Here is a 24029-nt window from a genome sequence, read left to right on the forward strand (position 1 = left end):
ACTTCTCTGACAGTCAATGCCTGAAGCCCAACAACACAGGCTTCTGCTGTCGGAAAGAGGCAGAGGTCCTCTTCTGTTGCCCATGTGGGTGGGGAGAGATCTGCATCTACCCCCTTGGGAAGGGAGCAGGGGAGTGTTTGCACTGTGGTCTGGGGCCAGCTCGGCTGAGTCATTCCCTCCTCCCCAGTGGAGAGCACCGGGTGAAGTGCCTGGGAAGGCTCTTGTGCCCTGACTTTCCCCCTCAAGGCAGGATTAGCAAAGAGAAGAAACCATGAGCAGTTGGACTTGACAGCCACCATGTGCTGTAGGTTCAACAGCAGGGCTTGGTGGCCTGCTCCTGGGAACAGGGCTGTAGAGCAATGGAAGGATAGTGCTGGGATGCAGAGGGACCTACTGCAGCTCCCGAATCTCTGCATCTGCCTTGGTGGGAGATCGCAACCTCTCTCTGAAGGTCTAATCCTTTACTGTTGCTCATTCAGCGGCTCTTGGTGCTGCAATGGAGAAAATGTCCTGGCTGCCATCCAGCTGGGCTAATGCTCCTCTTGTTTATAGGTTGTTGGCCATGTGCTCTGTAAAGGCACCCAGAAGTGCCAGCTTTAGTTGAACTCCTCAGTGCACATTCCTAACCTCCTCTTCTCTCCCATCCTCATGCAGAGGGAGTGTATTTCTGTCCACATCGGCCAGGCTGGTGTCCAGATGGGCAGTTCCTGTTGGGAACTGTATTGCCTGGAGCATGGGATTGAGCCAGATGGCATCATCTCCTCCAATGTATCCCCAGGGCAAACAGGCTCTTCTTTTGGGACCTTCTTCAGTGAGACAGAATCAGGGAAGTATGTACCCAGAGCCATATTTGTTGACCTGGAGCCCACTGTCATTGGTAAGTCATGAAAGGACTCCAAACCTCTTGCAGGGTTGGGGGGGCAGGGAGTATCTTCTCTGACCTGAAGTGTAGTGTTGGCCACCTGAACTGCTGGTGAGGTTGCCAGCTTCCATGTGATACAGCATCTCCATTAGTGCCAGGAACTTGGTAGACGGTGGCTCTTGTGTCAGTGTCACTCGTGAGACCTCAACTTCTTCCAGATGAGATCCGGACTGGGACCTACCGCACACTCTTCCACCCGGAGCAGCTCATCAGTGGCAAAGAAGATGCTGCCAACAACTATGCTCGGGGCCACTACACCATTGGGAAGGCCATCATTGACTCTGTTGTGGACAGGGCTCGCAAAATGGTAATAACCCTGGGGAAGGCCTTCTGCACCTCTGGTTGCTCTTGCCACAACCATCAAGAGATGCAATGGTGGGGGAAGGGCAAGCAGACTTTGGTCAGCTTGACCAGGCCACAGTGACCTGCAACAACATGATGGGATGCATCTGAGTGTATGTCTTGCTGGTTGGGACTTGAAGGGAAAACAAGGGACTGAAGATGCCCCCAGCTTAAGCAGAAAAAGCAGTAGCTGTGATGTAACTGGCCAGGCAAGATGGCAAGTGTAGGGTCTGCTGTGTCAATCTATCTCATCCTAAGCAATGTCACAGCTCAGCTTCTGGCTAGTGCCTCCCCTTAGGCCTCTCCTTCCTTGTGTGGTTGCCTCTGGAGTACAAGGTTTCACCCACAGAGGCCCTCAGAAGTGCTGTGATAACACTAAGGTAGTCTTGATTTAGGTGGAAGCTCTTAGTGGCCTTCAGACTTTTCCTAATCTTGAGTGCCAGTATCAGAGTCTCTCTCTGAGCCAATATGTCACACTCAGGCCAGGCCTTTCTTCCTGCTAAAAGAGGAGATAATTTAAAAGTAGCTGAATTTGCTGCGTCCAACAGATCCTACCTGTTTAGAAGGGGAAGGTGTGTGTAAGCAGCCGTAAAAAACAGGTGGCCTTAAACTTGTTGGTTGAACACTGTAGTTCAGCTTAATGGAAGTCCAGGAACAGCAGAATAACTTGAGTAACTTGGTCCTTCTGGCTCTTTCCTGATGCTGCAGGCTGACCAGTGCAGTGGACTCCAAGGGTTCCTGGTCTTCCACAGCTTTGGGGGAGGCACAGGCTCTGGGTTCACCTCCCTCCTCATGGAGCGACTCACCGTGGAGTACAGCAAGAAGTCCAAGCTGGAGTTCTCTGTGTACCCAGCCCCACGGGTCTCCACAACAGTGGTGGAGCCCTACAACTCCATCCTCACCACCCACACCACCCTGGAGCACTCGGACTGCTCCTTCATGGTGGACAATGAGGCCATCTATGACATCTGCAACCGCAACCTGGACATTGAGCGTCCCACCTACACCAACCTCAACAGGCTGATTGGGCAGATTGTCTCCTCCATCACTGCCTCCTTGAGATTTGATGGTGCTCTGAATGTTGACCTGACTGAGTTCCAGACCAACCTAGTGCCCTACCCACGGATTCACTTCCCGCTCACGACCTATGCGCCCATCATCTCGGCAGAGAAAGCCTACCACGAGCAGCTGTCGGTGCCAGAGATCACCAATGCTTGCTTTGAGTTCTCCAACCAGATGGTGAAATGTGACCCACGCCGTGGCAAATACATGGCATGCTGCCTGCTGTACCGGGGTGATGTGGTGCCCAAGGATGTGAACGCGGCCATCGCGGCCATTAAAACGCGCCGGTCGATCCAGTTTGTGGACTGGTGCCCCACGGGCTTCAAGGTGGGTATCAACTACCAGCCTCCCACGGTGGTGCCCGGGGGTGACCTGGCCAAGGTGCAGCGGGCTGTCTGCATGCTGAGCAACACCACGGCCATTGCGGAGGCGTGGGCCCGCCTGGACCACAAGTTTGACCTGATGTATGCCAAGCGAGCCTTTGTGCACTGGTATGTGGGGGAGGGCATGGAGGAGGGGGAGTTTTCGGAGGCCAGGGAGGACCTGGCTGCCCTGGAGAAGGATTATGAAGAGGTTGGAAGGGACTCAGCAGATGGAGAGGACTATGATGAGGAATAAGATTTTTACTTGTGGAAGGCAGCTTGGATGAAGCTTTTTGTGTGCTAGTCCTGCGATTCTTTCTGGTGAAGGGAGCTGTGGGCTGGCTCTGAGGAAATGTAACTTGGGAATTCCACAGCTTGGCCAAAAGCAACTCTTTGTATGTGCACAGTGTTGACTGAATAAATGGTGACCTGAAATCGTCTTCTCCTGTCTTGATGTGCCCCCTAACTGGCTCCTGGGGGGGGTGGTGGCGGTGGCTGCAGGGTGGCTCCATGCTGTGTTGGTTGCTGCAGTCCTACCTGTAGCATTTTCCTGCTTGTAGATGCTGGGGTGAGCCCTGTGAGGTGGGGTGGGTGACAGCATGATGTGAGCTGTCTGCCCTGGGGTGGAACTACTGTGTCACAACTAATGTTGGGGTGATGATCCCCCTCAGGCACTGGCTGCCCGTAGCCTCTCTGTGTACTCCAATGCAGCCAGCTCTGGGTTTTCTGTGCTGCTCTCTGCTCCAAGGCAGAGCAGGGAGCGGGATCAGGATTCTCTGATCCCCTGCTGCAGTGCAGAGCCCTGCTAAAGCAATCCATGTCCTGCTGCCAGGGCTGGGCCTGCCTGGAAGTCTCACTGGAGTTGAGAGGAGAATTCAAATACTTCCGCTGTCTGTCTGACCCCTGCAAAAGCACCCAAACCATGGCCCAGCTCTGTGTTCTAAAGCAAGGAGCTGTCTCCCCAGTTAGACTTCTTTCCTCCTGTGCTAGCTGATGGCTGTTCCCCAGACAGGATTGATGCAAGTATCCCCACAGACAGCTAATGAGCTGAAAAAGGGGATTTAACTTGATCTCTGCAGATCCCTTAGACTGTAGTGGATTATTTCTCCCCTGGGGACTCTCCTCCCAGTAAGGCATCCAAGAAAAGCAGCTGGCTGGGATGTGGTGGGGAAGGTGCATCTGCAGTCAGGCTGCAATTGGAGGGCTGATAGTGTTGGCTCTGGGTTGCACTGGATTGGTTGCACTGGAGGAAGGTTTAAGCAACCTGAGGCGAGGGTGGTGGGAGGGTGGTTGTTATTAAAGCCTGTCTCCACTGGCTGGGCTCCTGGGGGTGGCAGTCTCACACGGTGGGAGCTCCTGGGGGAGCAAGGCTGCTTGGACTGGGGGGGCTGGTGATGTGATGACTCCAGAAGAGGGCAAGAGCTCTCCTGTGTCCCCTTTGAGCCTCCTGGTCCAACCAGATGCAGCTTTATGTGCTGGGAAATGCCTCTCTGCAGAGGGCTGATGTAGAGCCCAAAGTGATGCCCAAACCACCCTCCAGCAAAGGAGGAGGGGACAGTAGCTTGAGCAGGTGCAAAGCCAGCTCTGCTTTCCACTCCTGGTTACTTGACCAAGAGCTGAGTGAGGGTTGCTTGAATTTTTGGTGGGGGGAGTTTTTCCTCTGCTCAGCACAGGTGTCCTGGTAAAGGGATCTTGTTTTGGGGTTCATGACCTGTCCTCCTTGCGGTTCATGGGCAAAGCAGGTCACCTCACCGCCTGTAGTGCAGGGCTGCAGGAGGGAGGCACAGCAGCCAGAGCGGTTGTCCCATGTCAGGTGGCCTGGGGTCACCTCTAGACCATCTCATTTTAAGACCCAGGAAGGGCTTCATCTCCATGGATCTGTTGAACTCTGCATTCCTGGAGACTCAACCTCCTGCTTGGAAAAAGTACTTTTTTTTTTTTTTTTTTTTTTATTTTCCCCTCTCATTTTAAATCTTCTGGTGTGCCTGATGACTCTTGAATGCAGAGCTGCATGGTGTGAGCTGCTGCACAGCTCTTATCCATGCTGGGAGTGAAGAAAGGTCCAGCTATTGGTTTGACTGGGGACACATGCACATCTGCAGCCACAGCACAGTCCTGCCCACTGCCCTGACAGCCCTGCAGCTCCACCAGGGTGGTTTTGTGAATGTTCATGAACTTCAGGCTCATCTGCTTGAAATGGCAGCAGGATCCTTTCTATCACATCTGTGTGTGGTGGCCCTAAACTGGGCCCAGAAGTCATGATGGAGTGAGACAGGTTGTCCCCCAGCCACATGAAGACTGTGGTCCTTGTGCTGAACAGCAACCCCCTAAGCAGCCTCATCACCACAGGCCCCAGGATGACCATGCACAGGTCCCCAGCTGCTCCAGACACAGCCTCAGGCCATGGGATGGAAGCAAGAGGCAGCAGGTGCTGCTGGATCAGGGCTGGATGGCACCCAGGAAGAGGGAACTTGCCCAAGACCTTGTAAGAAGTCAGTGGCAGAGCTCTACAGGCACCTTGAGCCTCCTCCCTGCAGGACAATGATGAACAAATCTGCACTGTCCTCTGTGATCTACCCATGTTGTGGTAATGAAGTAGTGAATGAATGGTGGTCACCAGCTGGAGAAATGTGGTGGAAACTCCTCCTGTGAGGAGTGATTGAAGGAGCTGGGACTGTTCAGTGTGAGGAGGAGAAGGTGAGGGGAGACCTCATCACTCTCTACAGCTCCCTGAAAGGACGTTGTAGAGAGGTTGGTGCTGGTCTCTTCTCACAGGGAATTAGTGACAGAACAAGAGGGAACGGCTTTAAACTGCAACAGGGGAGGTTCAGACTGGACATGAGGAGAAAAATGTTTCCCAGCAAGAGTGGTCAGAGAGTGGAATAGGCTGCCCAGGGAGGGGTGGAGTCCCCATCCCTGGGTGTGTTTAAGGGCTGTTTGGATGAGCTGTTGGGGGATGTGGTGTAGGGGAGAACTTTGTAGAGTAGGGCTGAGGGTTGGACTCGATGATCCCGAGGGGCTTTTCCAACCTGAATGAGTCTGTGAAACACAGATCCCACAGGTTGCTTTGTCTGTTGCTGTTCAGTGAACATTTTTCATGACCTGCTTTGCTATTCCAGCACACAGGTAGGGAAAATAAAGTTGAAGCCATGCAATGAAGTGTGTGCTGCTCTTGGGTGTGAGTCTGTATGATCTACCACTCATGGAGAGGCCAAAGCATTGCCTACAGCCATTGAGCCAGAGACATCGACTCCCCAGCAGCCATGGGATCACTCTACCCCAGGGAAAATCCTTTCCTCCCCTCCCTCACTGCATTTGCAGGAGGGCAGGAGCAGGTCTGTGCTGACAGACATACTGGAGTAATTGAGTTCAGCAATAGACAACTGCTCCAATTCCATCAGCCCCGCTGCTGTGCTCATTGCTTTCCAAGCTGCAGGAGCATGTGGCTGCACTCCTGACCTTGCTCAGCCACGCTGGCTTGGCTCATGGCTCAAAGGGGGAGTGATGCTCCCTCCATGTCCCCCCAGGCTGCTGTCACTCATATTTTTGGGGGATTGAACCAGTGGCTTCCAGCCCCAGCTGTCCATAGGGAATGGACCCACTAGGGAAAGGTGGCAGCCCTCAAGACCATGCCTGGAAACTTCCCAGCACATTTATCCATGGACACAGAGACAGAAGTCATCTTTGTTCTTTTAAAAACCATCTTTGAGCCCCAAACAGTCTCATTTCTGGCAAATGGAGCAGTTACTGTTCTCCTGTGAGGGTTATTGTCAGTGCTAGGGGCATAGTGTGGGGACAACCAACCCCAGGAGGTAGGTTGGCCTGTCCCCAGGAATCAGGGGGTGGAAAGTGGCCACTTAGGATGGATGAGAGGAGAGTCACTAGCCCCAATGTCTTTGGGTTGACAGGCCTTGGGATGTCTCAGTGGGGCCCATCACCCTAGCAGAGCTGAAGATGAAGGAGAGGACCCATCAAGTGAGGCAGGAGCTGGTTACCATCCCCATAAGGCCCAGCCTCAGAGGGCAGCCTGATGCTCAGCCTCCCCAGGAACAATGGGACAGGTAATCTCACAGCAGTGAGGAGCACAGAAAAAGCTTCAGCCCAACAGGGATCTTCCTATGGGTCCAGCCACTGCTCATTCATGCTGCCAGAGCCATGGCTTTTTTAGGCTAACTCCAGCCCACAGTGAGCTCCAGGGTCCTTCCACATCCATCTCCCAAGTATAGGGCACAGCAACACCTTCCCCTCCCTCTAACCAGCCCTGGCTGTACCTTCCAGGGCATCACTTTGGAAAATCTCCAGAACGCAACATGTAACACAACAGCTGTGAGCAGGGCACCAAGAGACTCAATGCAGCATGGAGCCAGCCCTTCTCCTGGCCCCCAGGCTTATGAACACTCTCTCTCCACATCTTACCAGGGGTATTTCATTGCTTTTCCTCCTGAGTGACCCCATCACATGGGCCTGGCTCCCCTCCTCAGGGCAAACTCCAACCCCAGGCACATGGGCTGGTTTCACACTCACACCAACTTCAGCAAGGTTGGCAACATTCCTGAGCAAGACCCCAGCCCAGAACTACAGCAATGCCCCAACAACCAGGATTTGATCAAGGAACAAACAAGCTCTGCCACAGATGGTGAGGAGGCGGAACACCCCCAGGAAGGTGCTCTTTACCCAGGCACCACTCCCCATTATGGCACTGGTCAAACTGGGGATTCCCTGCCTGCTCCCAGACATGGTTCCTCTGGGCTGCTCCTGGAGGTAAGAGCAGCATCCAGCTCCAGACAGAGCAGTCCCTGCAGGATATAGGACACCTCCCTCACAGCAATAATTATGGTTGATGATTGGCTCACCCTGAGCACACCCTTATCAGCATTTGCTATTCTCTGCAGGACAACATCCATGCAGTAGGGACCTACCCACACAAACACCCTGGTTAAATCCAAAAAACTGAGCCAAAAAAAAAAGTCTTTATTCAAATACAAAAAAAAAAAGACAGTTGCATAGAAGTGTACAGGTGCATTTCTAGTTAAAAGGTGCTTTTACAGTAAAAGCCAGAGCAAGAGTTTGACATTTCAGCCAAAGCAGGCAGCTTGCAACATTCCCCTGGCCTAGGAACCAGGCTCCTCTGCCTAGGCAGGATGTGTCCCCAACACTAAATCAGGCACCTATTCAGCTTCACCCATCAGTAAACAGCAGTGTGATAAAGCTCGAGACACCCATGCTACAGAAGTGCACTATGAGCACGTAGACTATGCAAGCAGAAAAGGTATAATACGTCAAACAGTGGCGTTGAGGTTCAGGACAACCCTTTGGCACCTCCAGGCACTCAGGACCAGTTTAGCCTGATGGCAGAGGGTTTGTATTTCATCTGGGGTTTGACTTCATTAAAGAACACACTGCAGTTTGTTAATACTCATCCTCATCAGCCTCATCTTCTCCATCTGCTGAGTCCCTTCCAACCTCTTCATAATCCTTCTCCAGGGCAGCCAGGTCCTCCCTGGCCTCCGAAAACTCCCCCTCCTCCATGCCCTCCCCCACATACCAGTGCACAAAGGCTCGCTTGGCATACATCAGGTCAAACTTGTGGTCCAGGCGGGCCCACGCCTCCGCAATGGCCGTGGTGTTGCTCAGCATGCAGACAGCCCGCTGCACCTTGGCCAGGTCACCCCCGGGCACCACCGTGGGAGGCTGGTAGTTGATACCCACCTTGAAGCCCGTGGGGCACCAGTCCACAAACTGGATCGACCGGCGCGTTTTAATGGCCGCGATGGCCGCGTTCACATCCTTGGGCACCACATCACCCCGGTACAGCAGGCAGCATGCCATGTATTTGCCACGGCGTGGGTCACATTTCACCATCTGGTTGGAGAACTCAAAGCAAGCATTGGTGATCTCTGGCACCGACAGCTGCTCGTGGTAGGCTTTCTCTGCCGAGATGATGGGCGCATAGGTCGTGAGCGGGAAGTGAATCCGTGGGTAGGGCACCAGGTTGGTCTGGAATTCAATCAGGTCAACATTCAGAGCACCATTAAATCTCAAAGAGGCGGTGACCGATGAGACAATCTGCCCAATCAGCCTGTTGAGGTTGGTGTAGGTGGGACGCTCAATGTCCAGGTTGCGGTTGCAGATGTCATAGATGGCCTCATTGTCCACCATGAAGGAGCAGTCCGAGTGCTCCAGGGTGGTGTGGGTGGTGAGGATGGAGTTGTAGGGCTCCACCACTGCTGTGGAGACCTGCGGGGCTGGGTACACAGAGAACTCCAGCTTGGACTTCTTGCTGTACTCCACAGAGAGCCGCTCCATGAGGAGGGAGGTGAACCCAGAGCCTGTGCCTCCCCCAAAGCTGTGGAAGACCAGGAACCCTTGGAGTCCACTGCACTGGTCAGCCTGCAGAAAAAAAAAAAAGAAAAAAAGTATATTTACCTCTCTCTGTTAAGGACTGGAGTAACTATCCCAAATAATACCACAATAAATACTGCTTAGAGCACTTACCGGCCAGAGTCACCCAATCCCTAGAGTGGAGTCACTCAGTATATTGCCCTACTGAGCATCTTAAGTATACATTGTTAAGTGCAGCACTTCCATGGAGCTACCATAGGTAGCTCTGTATGGTCAGATGGAAACTCTCAGCAAATTGCTCCATTATCAACACACACCTCTGCACCTGAGAGGTGATGGGAGGTAGCGTGTGGGTTCTAGACCCTTATGAGACATCTCAAAACCTTTCATTGACAGGCATCCAAGTACATTGTTAGAATCCTGCTTCACTCCTGTCAAATGTGGAGTTTGGTCTTCTCAGCCTGGCTACCAATTGTCCATTTAGAATTAATATCCACAACTGCACAACCAGAGTGTGGCTTCTCTGTGGTCAAGAATCCTTCTGTCTCTTGGGTCTAGTGTTGTGTCACTTCATACATGTATGACATGCAATGACAGTTGTTTTTAGGGCAGATACACAGGTTCAGATGACCCCTTGTTTTTCTGAGCCCCAAACCTCATCACAATAGCAGCTGCCACCCTTGGAGCTTGCATAAAGGGTTTTTTCTTTTAAGACTTTTACCCCAAACCCAAAGTCTAATTGTATTGTTCATGGTGTGTTATTTTAATGGAAAGACTCTCTTTTCTCTTACCATCTTACGAATTCTGCTGAGGACAGTGTCTATAATCTCCTTTCCGATGGTATAGTGGCCACGGGCATAGTTGTTGGCAGCATCTTCCTTGCCACTGATGAGCTGCTCTGGGTGGAAGAGCGCGTGGTAGGTCCCAGTCCTGATCTCATCTACACAAGGAGGAGCAGTCACAAAGAGCAGCACACAGTTACAGGTTCTGGACTTTAGTGTGACAGTAAAACACACCACAAATCTACCAGGAACCCACGCGAGGTGACAGTCATGGCATGGTTAGTTCAGACTGGGAATAATGGAAAGAGTAAGAATAACCTGTCCAGGCTAATTTGCCAAGGTCCTACTATACCTCCTCCATCTTCACCCAGCAGCTACCTTGAGATCCTAATATAATTTGGCTTAGAGCTCAGACACCGCCCATGTTTCCAGCATTACTGTAGGATTATAGTTACCACATGCAGCTTGTTTTTCTGCTTGTTTCAAAGCATCTTGAGGTGGCTGGAAGCACTATCTCCATTCTCTGCTCTACAGCATACTGAAGAGGAGACAGAGTGCCTCCAATGTTGACACTTCTGCTAGATGTATCTGACCCAGCTTCAGGCACCTTATGAAGACAGGCATTAGGAGCAGTTTCTCTAGGCTCCATGCAGTCAATGAGGTTGGAGGAACCTCCAGAGGGTATTTAAATCCACTCAGTCTCAATATTGGATACATTTCATGTTCTACTGGCTCGCTCACTAGGTTCCTAATTTTTAGACACCTTATTAAGGCATTAAATTAAGTGGAACCAAAACAAAAATCTACATTCCTTCCATTAGATGAAATAATGAGTCACACATTCTAGATGGTAAGATAGGAGCAAACACTCAGGAGAAGCTTAGAAGGCAGAAGCAGGTAGATGGATGCAGGTGGTTGGGAGTCATTTCCACCAGTTCCTTGAGCAAAGAAGTAGTATGTTTTCTAGGAAGGTACTTTAAATCAAAGTGCCACAACTGAGTCAGACACCCAGAGATCACTAAAGGAGCTGGGGCTGGAAGGGGAAGTAGAAAGCTTGCAGTAGCAAGACACCCAGTTTTCACAGAACCATGAAATGTGTAGCACTCATCTGCCCAAAAATACTTCAGAGGTACCATTAAAACCAGATGTGCTACATCAGACCATAGGATGATGTAATTCAGTCCAGAGCCACTGAGGTTAATAAACTCATGTCACTTTACACCTGCTGAGGATCCTGTTCAAGACAAGCAGGCCTCTTAAAAGGAGGAATCAGCTACAGACAAGTCAGTGTAGTAAGAGTAATAGGTTTGTCACTCCCAGATCCATCTGGAAATGCAAACTCTGTCTCCTTCTGATGGATTTTACTAGAGCAGAGGAGTAGGAGCTGCTGGGCAATACAGGCAGCAACACGAGCCCCAAGCAAGAAAGGTCAGGAGTCACAGTTAAATATGCCACAACACCCAACTGCCCCACTATTACCAATAACAGTGGGCTCCAAGTCTATGAACACTGCCCGGGGCACGTGCTTCCCAGATGCTGTCTCACAGAAGAAGGTCTCAAAAGAAGAATCCACTTGTTCGGACTTCAGCTCCACAGGTTTCACCTGCTTGGGGCCAGGAATGGTGCCATCCGCCTGGATCCCATGCTCAAGGCAGTACAGCTCCCAACAGGCATTGCCCATCTGCACGCCAGCCTGCCCGATGTGGATGGAAATACACTCCCTCTGGAAGGGGAAATAGCTTGTTAAGGCGATTTTTAGACATCCCGTGGCTTAGCACTAGCCCCCGCGGTTCTTGTTCAAGCCATTTGCTACTGCAGATAATTAGGGAAACAGGCGGCTTCCGCCCACCACTGGGAGCTGGAGCAAGGATCAAACCATGATCTGCAGGGCAGCTGGACACAGCTGAGCTGCACACATAGCAACCCTAGGAAGGGCTCTCCCAGTTCAGGGGAGGAGGAAGGAAGGAGGTGATGGGCTTCATGCTGAGACAGGAAGCAGCTGAGCTCCTCGCTCAGTGCCCAACTGGCCCCACCATGGAGTGGAGCATCTGTCGCTCCCCTGGGTCCCACAGCAATGGGGCATCAGGGATGACAGCTTCAGGCTCCCTGAACTAAAAAAGCTCTGTACCAAGCAGGGAGAAGCCAAGCTTGGGAAACCCACAGCCAAGCTGGGAGTCACAGCAGGAAACAAGGCTGGAGGAAACCAGCAGTCACCTGGGGCCAGAACAAGGGCAGGCTGACACCCAGGGAGAGGCTTGGAGTCCTGATTTAACCAGGTCACCCTCCAGGAGCCTCTACCTCCAGGGCAGTATTGGAGGTACTGGCGTCTTCTGGAGACTCTCTGGGGACTTTTGATGGTTGCATGCTTCCCTGGGTAATTGGTATCTCTGCTGTTTCACCACTCCAAGATCAAAGAGCTGCTGCAGCAATGACAGAGGCTTATGTCCCAGCTCCCAAGCGGAGACTCCCAATTACTACCACGCATGGCATGGGGCAGCCCTGCTTTCCAAGGGATCACTGTGAAAGGCAGCTGGTGATTCCACTTGGGGATGACAAGCAGTGCAGCTGATCCCATTATCTGTAGTGTTGAAGGGCAGCTTGGCTCAGGTCTCACCTCATTTCACACCACTGCCCAGTCCTACCCACAGCTAGGGCCTTCCACAGATCAGCCCATCTCCAAGTAGCCCACCTTGAGCAGAGCATAATAAATGCCACTGGCAGCCCAGCTGCCTCAGGGCTGAGAGGACACTCTGTGTACACACTCCTAGGCACAACTCTCCTGCCAGAGAGACTTTGTCCCTTAAAAATCAGGGCCCTCTAAGTAATGCTATACACTGGGCACCGAACACTTGTGGCAGTAGCCATGAGGAAAAGGATACAGTGTCACTTCTCCCCTTTTAGTCTCCAAGCATGGATGTGTCAAGATATTTCTCAACCCTCAAGCAAGTCCAATGATCACTGTGTGCCCAGGTCACCCACCGTAAAGCTAGACACCAACTGGATGAATGCTCCTGGTAGCACAGAGGAACACCAACCCCTTTACCCACAGCTGGCTAAACACTGCTTAATCCCAGTCTGGGCCGGGACCACCAGTTCTGCTGGGTGTGGAAGCTGTGTTTAAGTCCTCCCTCTCCGAGTTGATATTTGCACTATGTGGGAAATGCTGACTGCCATTTGCCCATCCCTCTCAGCAAGATGGTTGCAATAGCTCCTCACCACAGTTTGCAAGGGTCAGTGCCACAGCCGCTTCACCAGCACTAGCTGGGACAGCTGCTCCACCACTCACTATCCTCTCCCAGCTCACTAGTCCCAGCACCTGCTTCAAGGGAGCACTGGTATTTTCAGCCCAGAGCACAGGGAATGAGAATTTAAAAAAAAAAAAAAAAAAAGGTGGCCTGCTAAAAGGAAGAAAGTGCAACTTTTTTCTGCAGTTCTCCCCCCCTCCTTGCCCCCAAAATATGCCTGAAGGTTTTTTTGAGATCCCAGATCTCCAACATTTGCCTCAAGATGAACTGCATTTTACAGACTCTGGCTATAGGCAGCCCATTGTTGTCCAGCTGATTTTCCCATTGGAAATACCATGTAAATGTTTAACTGTTTTATAGCCAAGACAGACTCTAGAAGTCAGCAGATAAAAGGAAAAGTTCAAAAGCTGGCTTGCTAGGAGTTACTTTGAAGTTTTCCTCCATTTGCAACATGCAAAGGGATACCATCAGATTTTCCAACGAGTTACTCTTTTGCATTCACAAGGTGACAGTTGCATTATTCTTTACAAAAAGTTTCAGCTAGATCAGCCAGCACTGCTCAGGGTTGCAGTTTTTTTAGCAACCAGATCAATCCACTTCAGTTTTACAGCTGCAAACTCTTTCTAGCAAAGATTCAATCAAAAAGCTAGAAGGAAGGGGGACTTTATTCATTTAATATCTAATCCCAAGGGTTTGTAGCAGACAAAGGCAACATGGCAGCTCACTCCCTAGGAAAAAAAACCCTAAAGGTCTCTGCAAGTTGCACTAGTTCCCTGTGGCAGTACAAGAGTTCAAGTGTTAAACTTTGGGAAAAGGGCCAGCAGTGTCAAAATTTAAACTTTAGTCTATCACATAGTTGTGTATTGAGATATGCTGGTTCCCCAAAAAAGTAAAACTCAACTTGCATTAAAGAGACAGAAACTTTGCAACTCTACAGACCCCACCTCAGGAGCTGCAAACTCAGAGTGAAAAGCAGCAAGAGGCCACTTAAACAGCTCTTCTCCAACCAAGTCCCTCACTTTTCCCTTATAAGGAGCAAACATTGAATCAATAAACCAGAAGGTAATCAGCAATTAAACAAATCTGTTTGGAATTAACATCCCTAAGAGAAAGGGGAGAAAAGGAGCAGGCAAGCTCAGTACACTTGGAAAATAAACAATCTATATTTTAAGTTTAGACTAATACAAATACAAGGCATGCTCTTACCATGATGAGACTGGAGGCTTGCTAAGATCTAAGCAAAACAGCTGCTGCCCCTGCCTCTCCCTGCAACTTTATAGCCCAGGAAGGCTTGACTCCACCTGAATATAAAGAAGCTTTCTGCTAGCTTAAAGGAGCAGAGCTCCTTTTCCTTTTCATCCCTAGAAATAGCAGGGGATAAAATGATCTATTAGCGTCTAGCTGGTGCAACTTCTGTGATTAAACAGCCTTGGGTACAGGGCAGTGTGAGATTTTTCTTAATTTTTAAAAAAAAAAAAACTCAGCTGGGGGTGGGGAAAAAAATAGATGTCAAAGCTTGGGTTTGACTAAAAAGAAGGAAACTCTGGGCAAGTTTGTGTGCCCCCATATGATTTGCTTTATCCAGCAGAAACAATCTTCCCCTTACCATTATTCAGAGCACTGCCACTGATACGCTGTATCTTGTCTATTTTTAGACACAATCCTGCAATTTTTGGTCTTTGTTCTGTATGCTCGATGACCTTCATGGGAATCTGCTGACTTTTGCACCCCTGGGACATGCAGGTGGAGGCTGAGACCCTCCATCTGCCTTACCTGCTGGCCATTAAGGGTTCAGTTTGCCCTCCTGCCAAGAGCTGACAAGGACTCTGAGCCCATTTTGGCCCCATGCTGCAAATGGGTAGGTACGTCTTTAAGACTTAAGACGCCCTTAAGTCTCAGTAGTGCCTGTGTGGTTACTAGAAGCAGGTAGACAAGAGTGGTTAGTGGTAACTTGTTTACTAATTCCCTTATTTACCTCTTCTTTCTCCCATTAAAAGGTTCCCAAACTTTCTTTGGTTCGGCTATAGTTGCAACAGGCTGACAGCTCTGGGGTTGGGGGAGACAACCATGTCACAGACTGTGTCAGCACAAGCTCAGCCAGGCAGTCAAGGTCAGGAAGTTTTTTCTCTGTTCAGCATTTGTGAGACCCTCTTGGCTTACTGGGTTCAGTTTGAACTGACCAGTACAAGATAGACACTGGTATACTGGAGCAAGTCCAGTGTAGACTGATTTGGAGTATGGGACATAAGCAGAGAGGGTAAGTGGGCTTGTTTGTCCTCGAGAAGGGGAGACCTTTCAACTCACCGTGAAGGTGGTCAGAGATTGCAGCAGGAACATAAAGATGGGTGAATTTTCATCCTTGAATGTGTTCAAAACTCACCTGCACAAGTCCTCAAGCAATCTGTTCTAAGTTGACCTCAAGGTATTTTTAGGAGGCAAGATTAACCCTCTCACCAAGGACCTGTACACACCAACCTGATTGTAAGAACATCCTCAGCCAAAAGGTAAATTTCTTTAGAGATTTATTTCCCTGTCAGCACTGTGTATTGGCTCAGCTGAGCCTGGAGCTTTGGAGGATATTCACCCCCCAGCTCTGCTGAGGCATGGGGACAAGACTGCAGCCTTGATGGACAAAGACATGAGCTGACCTGCAGGAGGAAGGTGTCTATGGAAGAGCTCTCCTCCACTGGCATGTTCAGCCCAGCCTCTGTCTCTGAGGGCAGATGAGAGCATTACCCTGTTCCTGCTTGGGGCTATGGCATGGATTTAGGGAATTCAAGCCAAGCAGGTTGGGTACATGGCTATGACTGTTTTGGATGTAGGGGAATTCAGCCATAATTGGGTCAGGCAGGGTTCTTCTGTTAGATAGAGCATCATGCAAACACTGCTGTCACCATCATGGCCTCCAAACCTCTACTGGGAATAAAGGTGGCCTCTGAGTATAGAGAAGCTATTCATTTCTGGCCTAAACCAAGAGCCTCCCAAAATGTGTGCACCAAGCTTGCCAGTCAAACAAGATCTTCTCTTTCCGAGAGGCATTTGTTCATCAATGAAAAGAGAAAATGAAGAACTTGGGCAGTTTAGAACATGAAGTATTTATTTGCTAAATGATGTGCTTTTGATTAAATCCCAAGTCAAAAATTTTTGGGTCTTATTTCTTCCCTTCTTGGAAAATGGAAAGCAGAAGAGAGAATTGCTATAGTCTGGTGGTGACAGAGACAACCTGCCTGTGATCTCAGCTCCAAGACATATTTAGAACAGCATCAACGAGAAGGACAGAGACCACCCCCCCAGAGGACCCGTTGCGGCAGCTCCCAGCCTTTTTATAGCCAGACCTCACAGCTGCTGCCTCCTTCTTCCCACTCCCACGTCCTAAATATCGCCTCCTCGTTCTGCCTGGTCTTCCTATTGCTGTCCCCACCATGTGGTCTGGCACCAGCTGCTGCTCGCCTCTACGGAGCAAATCCTTACCCATGAGGATGTGGGTGGTGTCCCAAAACATGCTGGACGAGTGCCCTGAGGTGGTGGGGAAAAATGATCTGTGGCCACGCTCTGGACAAGCACTTGACTCACCAGGCTGCTGAGGAACAGAGAAGGTGCTTCTTTTGCTGTGCTTTTTTGGAGAATGGCACTTAAATGTCACCCATCAAGCCTATCGCTTCCTTTTTTTAGGTGTGCCCCCATGCAATCAAAAGATTTTGGCCCTGGGAAGTGAAAATATTTAATTCACTATTAATTGTTGGTGTTGCTCAAGTAGGAAAAAGTGGGGGAAAAAATCTCACTTTGCTTCAGGCTGAGCCAAATGTGGGATTTTTTTTTATATTTTTGGTTTTTGGCTGAATTGAAAAAAGTGATTCGAGTAGCTCCAAAATCCGCAATTTCAGAAATAATTTGTTCCCATGTTTAATTGTTCACCTAGTTAAATTTGCTCCCTGTTTCACTTGTGAATTTCCCTAGCATCAGCTTCCAGCCACTGAATCTCATTACGCCTTTTTCTGGGGAGTAAAAGCTGCCAACTTTCCACACCCTCATCCCCCTGAAGGCAGCTGTTGTCTTTTCAAGTGAATTCAGCGCTGGCCAAATACGCAGAACAACAGTCCTGGAGATCTCCATCCTCCACTTTAGCCTGAACTGCCAGATCCCGTTCCCCAGCAAGTCTCCACCTGCCTCCGTTGTTGTCCAGAGGCATAAAGCCACTAACACCATTAATGGGAACTCCCCAGTGACCTGGCAAACCTGGGCTCATCCCACTTAACACCACTATCCACTAACAAGCCTCTGACAGGGGACAAACGTGCCCTGTGCCAGCGGTTCCCAAAGCTCAGCCGGCACTGAACACGTATCTCACAATGCCATTGCGACCCTCGGGAGCTTTGGTGGCCATCACATGATGGTCCTGCAAATTTTGCTGGGTGGCCTTCAGCCTCATGTCTGATGAGCAGGTGAGGAACTTCCCAAGGGGCACCCACTTATCGATTGGCCAACTAGTCCTCTGGACACCCCTGTTTCTCCTTGTAGGGAAGCCTCAGGCCACTGTTACCCTAATTTAGGTTTTCCAGGGCTGACTTTGAAGCGCTGCTCCTGATAGCGGTTGTCCTTTATCTATCACGCAGTGAGGCCCCAACCTCAGCTCAGGCATCTGTTACTGATAACCAGAGATGATTTATCCAAGCATTAGCCTGCATATCTCTAGCGTTTCACTGTGTGTGTTTCTGTCCATGCACGGTTTGTTTTTATACTGCTCCTTCTCTCTGGCCTTGGCATCAGCCCTTTCTGCTTCATGCACGTGAAGGATGCAAGCAGGGACAACTCCACTTGTTTTGCTTGTGTGGTTTCCTAATCCCCCCTCCAATGTACAGATTTTGCTTCAGCCAAACTCCATCTGCAAACACGTCCATGCACTGTGAGGCAGAATTTGGATGCAGGGGGATCCATTCAGATAAACTCACAAAAAAAGAATTAAACTTGCCATAAAAGTAAATTACTAATACAGTACTGTCAAAAGAAGCATTAAGCATCAGTAAGAGCTTCTGACTTTCTCTATTGTAATGCAAAAAGTGATTTAAAACCGAAAACCTTCATTTCAACGCTATCGGGATGGGATGTTTTGACAACCCAACTTCTCCCCCATTCCCCTGATTTTTCTTTCCAAATAAAACCCTGGCAGACCCATCCCGTTCTGCTAGACGGCTCGATTGGAGTGGAACTGCATATTTCAGCAGAACACAGTTCCAGCAGAATTCCCCCAACCAGCTCTGCCTCAAAGCTATTCCCGTAACCGAGGGTGGAGAAAGCACCATCTCTTTATTTGTGTCTGCACAGCTGTGCTTCTGCTCTGCGTTCCCTAAAGCAGATAGGAACCAGCTGTGGGGTACAGGCTCCATCGCGGCAGCGTTAGGCTGTAGCAATAGTGAGCGCACAAGGATATATTTTTATTTATTCTCCAGTTGCAAAGGGTTATTTCTACTCTTCTTTTAATTGTCTTCAGAGTAATGAGGTAAACGCTTTAAGGAAGAGCTTTCTTCTAAAATAACTTGTAGAAAGATGGACTTATGTTCTTTAATGAGTTTCAGGGTGGCTGTAATGTGTCAGGCAAAGGTCTGCCTCCCGGTGCCCTGCTCCCAACCTTGGCCACAAGCAGCTGCTTGAAGAAGTATAAAGGGCCAGGAAAATGTATATAACGTATCCCCTGAAGTCTCTCCTCTGATTTTTATTCAGCTCAGGGACTTTCCAAACTGCATGTGGTTTCTACATACTCAATAACCCTCAATGCGTTTCCCTGCCATCAGTTTGTCTCGTGCCCTTGAACGTTGTCCAACGTTAGCGTCAGCTCGCAGGCACTTTTAGTTTCAATTTGTTCAGCAGGACTCCAAGTAACTCACTTCCTGCTGCGTGACTTGTTTTCGTCTTTCCGATACCCATTTTTTTAATTCTTGAGCTCTCTCCTGCATTTCTCTGTCTACAAAGCTGAGACCATCTCATCAGCCAAGAGCATGTGTGTGCACATGTTTCTTGAAGAAACTGAGTTGTGTCTTTCCCCTCTGCCAATAAAGTGATTTTATCTGGTTCTGCAGAAGATCCTAGCAGCTCTCTGCTCTCTTAGTAGCTGACCCTACTACTAGTCTTGCAAGGTTTTTTTTCAGTCAAAGAGGCAGAGCCAGATTCTCCATCGTTCACTAGGGCATTGCTGTTAGTCCTCAGCGTGGAACTGCCTGGTGCTGCGTTTCACCATCGATTGAATTCATTATTGACCCTCTACGAAGGGCCCTTCTCAGTGACACTTTTCCTTCCCACCTGTCTGTATGTGAGAAACATCTAGAGCAAAGACTGGATTAGAAAAGCTCTTGCCAAATTCACGACCAGTTTAAGAACTCAGCCTTAGTGCTTCACTTTGTGTTTAATGTCAGAGCTACTAACATTGCCTTTAGTGGGGCTGAAAACTGGAGCTTTGCATCAAGTGTTTTAGGAGAATCAGATTTCAGCACAGAGTTTTAATTTGAGTTATTGGGATTAATTTGAATGTGTGATGTAAAGAGAGCTGGTGCATTGCTGGAAAAGGTAGGTAGATACATTTGATTGTCCAGGCTGCTCTTGGCTGCAGGGGATCTTCTCATTCCTGCACATATCCTTGCTCCCTTATGGAAAAGGATTGTTCTGGAGCTGCTGAAATTAAATCCATAGCAGTGCCAAAAGGGCGTCGTAATGTTGTAGCTAGAGACTTGTTCCCCTGCTGTGCCGAGCTGTGCACAGGAGAAATTTTGAGTAAGAGCCTTTCCCACTGCCACAGACAAAGCTAATAGGTGACTGACAATTCTGATTACTCGTAGTTCACGGGGCTTCTCTAATGGTCGTAAATCTCTGACAACGATAAATGTTGTCATTAAGTCTATGTAAGCAATTGTTTTGAAGATGTAAAAGCAAAACACTTTTTATTTCATCTTCTGAAAGTTGGAATGCATTGTAAAAATACACACGGGGCTGCACTATTATTAAAACTGGTTTTTTTACATGGGTCAGCTCTCTGGCTAAGACAAAACACAAGCGAGGCCCAACTATAATGTTTGTAGAAGGTGCAAGGAGTGAGAACGGAAGAGCAGAGTGACTTGGATTATCCAAACTAATTTGCTTAAGGTCTTTTTTCTAAAATAAACCAATTCTGCATGGTGTGCAACAATTGGGAAATGCATTGCTTGAGGCTTACAGCGGCAGTTTGGCCAGCTTGGGTATCTCGTAAGCCTCATGGAAGAGCTCTGAAACCTCTCATGAGTTGATTGTGTCACTTGGCAGGGTTCCTGCCGTGGCTGTGAACCACATGTATTATCTAGCCTAATGCTTCCTGACTACCTGGAACGCAAGGGCAATTTTCATGTAGTTTTATGGCACTTATTTTCTAGGGGTTTTTTTCTAGATGAAAATACAAGACAGGTTGGTGGTTTTTTTAAATGGCTCTAAATAGTGATGGTGACACACACCCTAATCATGTGCAATTTATGGCCTTAGGTTTTATGGCACTATAAATGTGTAAGCTGCCTTGAATCCTCCAGATGACTACTTTCGAAGTAGTGTAAGTGTTTAAATGAGCAACGTTGCCAAGTGTATAAAATTCTACAAAATAACTTGACGCTTTGAATCCTGAAAGAGATCGATGTCAATGAAGTGTGCTTTAATCTTTGCCTAATTAAGTCTGCTTGTTTGAGAACCACAAGTCCTTAATGCATGTGTTACTAATCCCCTGCCTAATCCAAAAAATCTTTCTGAAAGGGAATAGTCCTAACAAGACAGACGTTTAGGTCAATAGAGTCTCTACTACTCCTTGCTGAGAGCAGGGAGGAGAAAGCTCAGCAGGCAAAAGCCCTCCTTTGAGCAAAATCTTTCCTGGCCTCAAAGATTAAGCATGGAGCAAAGCTCAAACTTAACATTTCTCCTGAAGCATCACGACCTTCCGAAAATGCACTGAAACTGTTTTGCAACCCCTGACAGCACTTGTGATCAGGTGGGTGCTGTGGCATCGGTGGGATTCTCATCACCCTCTTCGTAAGCCCCTGAGAGGCTGTTGCTCTGTCAGTAATTCTAGCTGTGCACCACTTGTGAGATCCCACAGATACCATGTTGGCATAATCTTCAACCATTACTTATCTTTGATGGGTACCAGGGCCCGAGTCCATCTTCAGTGGTGTAAACAGTCTCAGATACAGCTTCAGTGGTGTAAACAGCCTCAGATACAGCCTCAGTGGTGTAAACAGCCTCAGACACTACCAGGAACTCGGCCATAACGTCAGGATGTGGCCTGAAGCAAGGCAGAGCTTCTGTCCTGACCATCACTAAAGAGGCTGGCTGTACCAATCAGAGTTGAGTTAAATGCCTGACTTTGAGATAATATCTTTATATAGCATCCTAAATCCACTTATGCTTATTAAAATTCCAAGCTCTGGTGAGCGCATAAACTACACAAGTAGCAGTTATCAGGGCTACGCAGCTGGTAAGCCTCACGCGTAAGTCAGGGGAAGAAGACACAGGGTGAGGCTGGCGTGTCTAGCTGAAGACTCTGGCTCATGTGCAGATTAGCTGAGCCACGTACCCTTCCTGCCCAGTGCTCGCCTTCCTGGCTGCCTGCGATGAGAAGCTGGGGATCCCCTTGGGCAGGATGTCTCCAGTCTGATAGGCGCTGCCATACGGCAGAGCGAGGGAGGAATGTGTGAGAGACACATATCCTTAGTGCCAGAAAGCATTTTCTTGTGCAGCCTCTGGCTCCTCTGATGAAATCGTTGCTGTTGCTACTGCCTCTCAGCAGGGAATGGAAACTCTGGAAAGGTTTCTTTCACAGAGTGTCTTGGTTTGCCTCTCCCTGGTCCTACGCAGGGGTTCTGCTTTTCCATCTCTGCCAGACAGGGTGCGGTGCAGATGGACAGGGAGGTACTGCCTCGAACATGGGGTCCAACAACAACGCCCCGTTCCCGTAAACCAAGCAAATGAACCAGTTCCTCTGGGTCTTTCATTAGTGAAAGAGGACTGGGGGACCCACTGTCCAGAGCATTTCCACCAAAAATCATTGGAAATCTAATAAAGAGGATTACAAGAGACATGAAAAAGATCCCTGAGCTGGACTGGCTTCTTGGCTTTCCTAAAATGATTGCACTAGGAATCCTGTGGCCAACAAGGAGAGGTTCTTCCCTCTTCTGAGCTGTGGCCCATGCTTTGAGGTTCCCCTTTGTCTTCCACTGTTCAGCAGATCCTGTGACTACTGTGGATGTGAGTTCGAGGAGAGTTGTAATTTGAATTCATTTAATATAAAGACTTAAGACTCTGCTAGAGAAAGGTAACAGTGACTCTTGATTTTCAGTCTACTTCTCCCTGATGTTCCTCTCTTTCCACCGCCACCTGTCCTCCCTTTTACTACAGTCTCCAGCGAACATGTTTCACTACGGTTGAAATTCAGATTGGTGTCCCCTGTTCTACTTTCACAGGGAGCCACATGTCAGCAGGAAGGGAGGTGCTGCCAACAGTCTGGGCCTGCTGCACCCCTGGGAAGGTAAAGCTGGATTGGGGCACTGGTTGATGAGATTTCCAAAATGGCTGATAAAGCACAATATGTGCAGAGCAGAGGCAGTCTGAGTTCTGCCGCTCTTCTGCTACTTGAAAACAGATGGAGAATTCCTTTGTCCTGAATATGTAACTAAAAGGCAAAGACAGGCAGGTGTGACAGAGGTCGATAACAAGGCAGACCTGACTCTGCTCAAGTTCAGACTTCAGGGTATGTTTCCCTCCCTAGTCTGGCCACGGCTCAATCCAATTGTGATCGACTCCGAATGAAGCATGGCCTTCAAAAATCTATATTTGGGTTGAATGATCATCTGTAGCAGCCTTTCAGAACCCCCTTCTACTGCCTACTGATTGGTGGATGCTGCAAGGGTTCTTGGTCATTCAGATCCAAGCTGTGGCTCTGCAAATCAACTTGAAGACAGGGAGCTTCCACAGGCAGCTCCGCGCTGACCTCCCACCCCACCCTGGAGCACTCAGGCTCCACAGGAGACAAGAAGGCCATGTCATAGGTCTTTGACATCACCAACCACAACCTGGATACCCAGCATCCCACTTGAACTTGTTGACAAGGTGGTGTCCTCTCCCATCCCATCCTTGGTTTAACAGAGCCTTCAGTATTGACTTCACCAAGAGAGACACAGCTGGTGACCCCATCCTCAGATATGCTTTGCCCTCAAGACCTACATACCTATAGTTTCAGCAGAGGAGGCCTGCCACAAGCACCTCTCAGCTCACCAATGTCTGTGCTGAGTTCTCCAACTAGATGGAAAAGTCATTTTCTAAGTCCATGGCTCGCTGCCTGCTGTACGGGGGGGATGCAGTGCTCAGGGATGCAGCTGCAGCCACTGCAGAATGCAAAAAACAGGAGGTCTTGAAAGACTGGAAGCTTTTCAAAAGCAGGAGGACATATCAGTTTGTAGATGGCTGCTGCAGAAACCAGGGTCCAACCGAGCAGGGGAGGTCTCTGAGGCAGGAGAGAGCTGTGGGGAAGGACTGGAAAGAAGTGAAAGAATTTGGCTGGTAGAGATGAAGTGTATGAATGTCTGAAGTGTACTGAATGTCTATCAGTAACTATAAGCCAATATAAATGAAATACCAAGTGAGGCAATGCAACTTGCTAAACTGTTTAGGTTTGAACAAAAATAGAAACTTCACAGTTTTGTCATGTTAAGTCTGCACTGGAATAAAATAAGCAAAATTAATTCCCTCAGCTTTGGCATCATATCAGTGCTGGGTCTGGCTCCTCTGGCGTACTCTGCTGAGAGTAAGCCTGGTGTACTGGGTATGCTTACTCTTTCTCCCAACCTAATGGAATATTTCAAAATAGAAGCACAACTTCTTTCTAAAACCTACAAATCTTTGTCTCACATATGGTTATGTTAAACCTTTTGTCAGGCTGCTGTATTCAGCTTAAAGAGGGGGCTTTTCTGAA

At 49.1% G+C, this 24029-nt stretch overlaps 2 protein-coding genes across 2 annotated transcripts; one reads left to right on the top strand and one right to left on the bottom strand.

Annotated features, from left to right (window-relative positions):
• The first annotated feature begins 696 nt into the window (after positions 1-696).
• On the top strand, positions 697-2944 carry LOC141923867 (tubulin alpha-1C chain-like). Its single transcript, XM_074825510.1, has 3 exons — positions 697-877; positions 1081-1229; positions 1973-2944. Exons 1-3 carry the CDS (start codon positions 697-699, stop codon positions 2942-2944), a joined length of 1302 nt encoding a protein of 433 aa, XP_074681611.1.
• A 4570-nt stretch (positions 2945-7514) lies between these two features.
• LOC141923868 (tubulin alpha-1C chain-like) lies at positions 7515-11632 on the bottom strand. Its single transcript, XM_074825511.1, has 3 exons — positions 11292-11632; positions 9822-9970; positions 7515-9078 (listed from the first exon to the last, which is right to left on the bottom strand). The coding sequence occupies exons 1-3, from the start codon at positions 11491-11493 to the stop codon at positions 8098-8100; spliced, it is 1332 nt and encodes a 443-aa protein (XP_074681612.1). The 5' UTR covers positions 11494-11632; the 3' UTR covers positions 7515-8097.
• Positions 11633-24029: the final 12397 nt, after the last annotated feature.

Source organism: Strix aluco, chromosome 5 (assembly GCF_031877795.1).
Source record: "Strix aluco isolate bStrAlu1 chromosome 5, bStrAlu1.hap1, whole genome shotgun sequence".
NCBI classification, from domain to species: domain Eukaryota; kingdom Metazoa; phylum Chordata; class Aves; order Strigiformes; family Strigidae; genus Strix; species Strix aluco.

Bases quoted from the DNA above. Each gene is read 5' to 3' on its own strand.
- LOC141923868 (XM_074825511.1), bottom strand. From the start codon at position 11,493: ATGGGCAATGCCTGTTGGGAGCTGTACTGCCTTGAGCATGGGATCCAG. The intron at 9,971-11,291 runs GTAATAGTGGGG...CTCCTTGTGTAG, and splicing joins CTTGGAGCCCACTGTTATTG to ATGAGATCAGGACTGGGACC. The intron at 9,079-9,821 runs GTAAGAGAAAAG...TTTTTTCTGCAG, and splicing joins TCAGCAGAATTCGTAAGATG to GCTGACCAGTGCAGTGGACT.
- LOC141923867 (XM_074825510.1), top strand. From the start codon at position 697: ATGGGCAGTTCCTGTTGGGAACTGTATTGCCTGGAGCATGGGATTGAG. The intron at 878-1,080 runs GTAAGTCATGAA...AACTTCTTCCAG, and splicing joins CCTGGAGCCCACTGTCATTG to ATGAGATCCGGACTGGGACC. The intron at 1,230-1,972 runs GTAATAACCCTG...CTGATGCTGCAG, and splicing joins TGGACAGGGCTCGCAAAATG to GCTGACCAGTGCAGTGGACT.